Source organism: Silene latifolia, chromosome Y (genome assembly GCF_048544455.1).
Source record: "Silene latifolia isolate original U9 population chromosome Y, ASM4854445v1, whole genome shotgun sequence".
In the NCBI taxonomy this organism is placed as follows: domain Eukaryota; kingdom Viridiplantae; phylum Streptophyta; class Magnoliopsida; order Caryophyllales; family Caryophyllaceae; genus Silene; species Silene latifolia.
Window position 1 is genome coordinate 43,042,985 of NC_133538.1, and position 5,856 is coordinate 43,048,840.

A 5,856-nucleotide genomic window follows, 5' to 3' on the forward strand; every position below is an offset into this window, starting at 1 on the left:
TTGGAAACTAAAGCAATTCAGAGATCATGTTTTTCAAGTTTTAAATGTGGAAGTTTCATATGCTAAGTGTTGGTTAGCAAGGTCTAGGGTGAAACAAATGATTTATGGTAATGACAAAGACCAATATGCTAAGGTTTGGGAATATGCATCACTATTCGAAGTATAACCCAGGTTCCTCCTCATTTGTGGTGTGTGGTGGTATTGATAGGCCACCTGTTTATTTCAAAAGAATGTATATTTGTCTCCATGCTTGTAAGAAGGGATTTAAAGAGGGTTGTAGACCTATAATAGGGATTGATGGGTGTCACTTGAAAGGTGTTTTCCCAGGTATGTGTCTTGTGGCAGTTGGCAAAGATGGGAATAATAATATATACCCTGTAGCTTGGGCTGTTGTTGAAGTTGAAAATACTGAGGCATGGAGATGGTTTTTAGAATTACTTAACCATGACATAGGCAAAGAGGAAGGGGAGGGTATGACATTCATGTCAGATAGGCAGAAGGGGCTGCTTGATGCCTTGAGAACTGTGGTGCCCAAAGCGAAGTGAGTCTCGTGTCGGACACATTTGGGCTAACTTTAAGCTCAATTACAGTGGCCAAGTGTACAAGGATGCCTTATGGAATGCTGCAAGAGCAACAACAGAGGTAATTCCATATCCTCTGACTTGAATTACTGAAATTTTTTTAAATACTAATCTAATTTGGCAGGTGTCACTAATCATTTAACATATATGCAGGCTGACTTTAACTATCACATGGATGGTATAAAGTCATTATCCAATGAAGCTTATGAATATTTGAAGGCCATACCCCCACAACACTGGTCAAGGCATGCCTTTGGGACTCAAGCTAAGTCAAATATGCTACTTAATAATTTGTGTGAGTCTTTTAATAGTGTACTGAAAGAAGTGAGGGATAAGCCCATCCTAACTCATATGGAATGGATGAGGAGATATGTAATGAAAAGAAACTTTGACAAGAGGGAAGGTGTGGTCAATTATAAAGGAAAGGTTATGCCTTATGTAAGTAAGTACTTGCAATGGGCTAGAGAGGAGGTAAGGTACAGATGGTATTACCTTCAGAGGTGGGTGTATCGAGGTGGTGTACAAAGGAGAGCCCATTCTCACAATATCACTGAAAAACTTGTGCATGTAGGCATTGGGATATCACCGAGTGCCATGTCTTCATGCGGTGGCGCTCTTATGAAAGCAAGGCTCAACCACCGAGGATTATGTTGATGAGGCATACACTAAGGCCAAGTACATCAAAGCTTATGAGCCGCTTGTTGCCCCAATGCCAGGAGTGAAGCATTGGGCCAAGACTAATCTGCCAACCTCTACCCCACCCATGAGAAAGATGCAGCGGGCCATCTCTGAAAAAAAGAAGAAAAGAACCTGGTGAAGGTGAGGGCAGATTTGTGAAGAGGCAAAAAAAGTCACATAATTGTAGCCATTGTAGCCAACCAGGTCATACTAAGAAGACCTGCAAGAATCCACCAGCCCCTCCAAAGCAACCAGGAAAACCAGGGAGACCGAGGTCCTCAAATCCATGGACCACCGAGCAAAGGAACAATGCTGCTAAAAGAAGGACAGCACCAACAACAACTCCAACAACAACTGCAAGTGCAGCACCAACAACAACTCAACAACAATCTGAATCGCAAGTCAGCCTCTTATCATTGCAACCCAATCAAGCCAATGCTAAAACCTGTTATGTCTTGTAGTCTTCTAGTTTGATGAAACAATTATGTGTATTTGGTTGTGTTGTAACCTCAGTATTATGTTCAAACAATTTTTAATGTTTTGTAAGACATTTAAGAAGTAATGATATGTTAAGGATCATTATCAACATTTGAGAAGAGCAACAAATTTTGTAGAAATCTTAGAATTCCTCCTTCAACTACTTGTTCAACTACTTAGTACATAGCATCTAATAACTCATGGCATTACAAGTGAAGGGAAAATGGCCATGAGGCATGAAATCAACACATACAACTTACCTATTACATCTCATCTACCTACCTAAATAAACTTGCTAAATAGCACAATCAAGACAACAATAACTACAATCTTCACTCGACATGAACATCGGTTTTGATGTATAGCTACTTGTACGACGCCAAACTCCAACTATTTCATCTTTGCCATTCTTCAAATTTTCTATCTCCAACTTCCCTTTTTTCCTCTCTTCTTTAACATATTGCAAATCTTCTTTCAAAATGGATACTTCACTTTTTAGGATGTTCTTCTCCTTCATTAGCTCACAAATAACATTCCTTTGCCACTCGGTTTGAGACTCATCAACCCATCTAAAAAGTTACAACCACGAAAATTTGTTTCCTGGTTGTAAAATTTGCAAGCTTCAAATAATCGTCCGGTTTGATCGTCCAAGACTTGCATCGACGAATCGGATGCCGCAATAACATTTCCGTGGGGCATGAGAAGAAGACCTTGACGAAGAATCTGACCTACTCATCGACATTTTCTGGAAAAAAAATCAATTTACAATTTACCCCCAAATTTATGAACCCTAACTATATATTAACAAAAATAAGATTACAAACTCAAAATAAATAGATAGAAATTAAAGAGTGGAATAAAATAAAAATATTTACCTTAGGGAGAAGAAGATATGAAGGAAGGGCTTGTAGTTGAAATGGTGAGTGAGAGATTGAGAATAAATTAAGAGTTATAAATGAAGGAGGCAAGATGATGAAGTATAAGAAGGAAGGGAAGAAGCAGTGAAAGCAATGAATAAGGGTATAATGGGCATGAAATCTTGAATTTGGAGGAAATTTAAAAAGTGGCCGGAATATTCCCTTTTTTGACCGGTTTCACTTAAGGTACCAAAATGTGAACGGAGTTCACATTAAGGTATTAATTTTTAAAAAAAATTTCATAAGGGGTTAAGTTTTAAAAAGTGTAACATTTAAGGGGGTTTTCATCAATTCATCCATATATATATATATACACACACACGTTTGTCTAAAAAAAAAAAAAACAACAATCCAAATCTCCAACAACCGAACAAAGGGCATTATAGTCATTATACACAACAACAAACAACTCTCAACCTTTCCCTTTAAGCTTTCCTAATTACCTCAACATCTCCCATAAATCTCTCATTTCTTCCACCAAACCCAAACAAATAATCAATCAAAAACCCCAAATTAAACATGAATAATCTTGTTGTTCAAATCACAATACTAATCACAACCCTAATTTACTCAACAACTCCATCACCCATAACAGTTCATCAACTCCTTAAAAACAAGGGTCTTCCACAAGGTCTCTTACCAAAAGAAGTCAAATCTTATGAATTTAATGACCAAAATGGCCTTCTAAATATATACCTTGATGGTCCATGCTTAACAAAATTTGATAATAGGGTGAAATTTGATAGTGTTGTAAGGGCAAATCTGACATTTGGTGAACTATTAGGTGTTGAAGGATTAACACAAGAAGAACTGTTTATTTGGTTACCTGTTAAAGAGATTAGTGTTAATGATCCTGATTCTGGGTTAATTTTGTTTGATATTGGTATGGCTCAAAAACAACTTTCTTTATCACTCTTTGAAGATCCACCTAGTTGTAAACCTAATCATCAAGGTATTTTTTTTTTCCAATTTTTCAATCTTTTTCTGATTTTAATTTCTGGGCTGCTTTTATTTTTTGCTGATTAATTTGAATTTTCTTTTGATCGACTCTTTTGGGTTTTCTCAATTCCTTCTCAAATAAAGAGATTCTGTCCCATTTTAATTTTTTGAATTTTTGAATTGACTCTAGTCTTAACATTTACTCCTAATTAAGAATTATACGAGGTAAGACTGTGTACATCCGTACACAACCGAACCTTAAACAAGTGGAGTACATTTCTTTCTAAGAATTTAATCACCTTTTATATTGTACAGGAAATATAAATTACAGGGGAAGAAAGGACAAAGGAGTAGTTTTGATGAAGAAAGATGGATAGATGATTATATATTGTAGGTTGGTGGTGTTAAATACAGTAAGTCAGTAAGTTGTATCACAAAATCTCATTGAAGACGGCACGTATCCGTCGCTTTGGAGTGATGAATACCATTTCTTCTCACAAATGATCCAAATAGAGTAGAGAGGGATGCTCCGACCCGTCTTCAGCAACACTAACTGAAATTGTATAGAGATCCCAAATTTTGGTTTCAATTTTTGATAAATGCTTTAAATATTTCCATCTAGTACTACATTTTTTTTTTGTGTTGTTACTTATAGCCTAATCTAATCTAACATTTTTTCCAATCTTATTGATCACACTGAAGAGTAAGTTCTACTGCGTCGATTCATTGAACAACCGTATGGAAATGAAATGAACGGAAAGAGTGAGTGACTAGTCGTAGTTAGATAGAATAATTCAATGAATTAGAGGTAATTAATAGGATTATGCATTATAGTTCCAAACTCTGGAATGGTATTTAAGGTTCATGAATGTATGCTAAGTAGTCAGATTAGGAGAAACTTACTTAAATTCTAAACCTTTCTATTTGCATTCATTATATAAGGTTCATGAATCTCAAGTTTTGAACAAATTAATGCTTTTAAGTTATTCAATTACCAAAATAATAATCTCACAAAAAAATTAGAAGTAAATGTTTGTAGATGATGACTTAATTATTTGAACATAAAGAGATAGACTGTTACTAGAATTATTCTCCACTTGCTACAATGTTTGTGGATGACTTACGGAATTTATTTCCGCAGTACGTATTTTACTCATTTTAGTACTTTTTACCCAATTCTTTCCATTTACCTACCCTCGTTAAAAAACAAAAGAAACCCTAATTCTCTCTCAGTGCAACCACTCCCCCTCCCAAATCTATCAAATTTAATTGATTGTGAAACCTAAATTGATTGAAGAACATGTATTTAATTCGTAAATTACAATCTATTAACCAAATTAGTTGTTCAATGTTTCTTTTTAATAAGAATCTGGTGTTTATATTAGGGTTTGAATTAGATAGATTTTTGTATCTGTCGTCGTTCGATGTTGGTCGGAGGATAACACGAGGAGCGACGGTGGCATGGTGGGCCTGGAGAGGACGGCCGGTGTGAGAAAGGGAAGCGCGGTGGTGTAAAATGTGGTAGGGCGGCGCACATGGTGGCACGAACAAATGTTGACATTAGAGGCGACGAGTGCGAATGGCGCATAGAATTATGTACGCCAATTAGGCTGTCGGAGATGGGCGTGGTGGTCGCTTGATGAGGTTGGTGGTCATGGTGGGTGGCTAACGGTAGTTGTGGTGTTGGGCAGGTGGCTGCTGGTGGAGGTTCACCGACGACTAGCAGCGTAGACGACGCGTATTTCATATGGCGTAGTTTGGATGAATTTTTCTTTTTCGTTTTTGCTCAATGTAGTAGTGTACATTGTAACTGCTTGGAATTTACTTTTACTTTGTTTTTCTTGTTCACAAATGTATTCCATAGTATATCAATACGTTTATGATTGTAGTAGATTTGTTCGTAAAATAATTTATTAAATAAGCATATAATTTATTTAGGCATTGCATAATTATTTGTGGTATGAAAATTATTTATCAATGTACTACATGGTTAACATGTGAAATTAGAGAGAATAGATTAGAGAGAAGTTAGTGACAGAAAGTGGGAGGGGAAATAAAAGGGATATAATTGTCAATAGTGTACTACAATGAGTAAGATATATACTGCGAAAATCAGCACCCATTATTTATTGTCATTCAAACTCCATGTAATTAACTATGAGTACATGGAAACTTTGGAAAGTACTACGGAGGAGTACTATTTTACGGTAAATTCACTGTAAAATGACAAATTATCGAGTACAGACTTTCTTCAATTTCCTCCT

The 5,856-nt window shown here is 36.2% G+C and overlaps 1 protein-coding gene across 1 annotated transcript; it reads left to right on the forward strand.

The window, feature by feature from the left end:
* Positions 1 to 230: 230 nt before the first annotated feature.
* Positions 231 to 1,235, forward strand: LOC141627945 (uncharacterized). Its single transcript, XM_074441138.1, has 3 exons — positions 231 to 541; positions 591 to 642; positions 735 to 1,235. Exons 1-3 carry the CDS (start codon positions 231 to 233, stop codon positions 1,233 to 1,235), a joined length of 864 nt encoding a protein of 287 aa, XP_074297239.1.
* Positions 1,236 to 5,856: the final 4,621 nt, after the last annotated feature.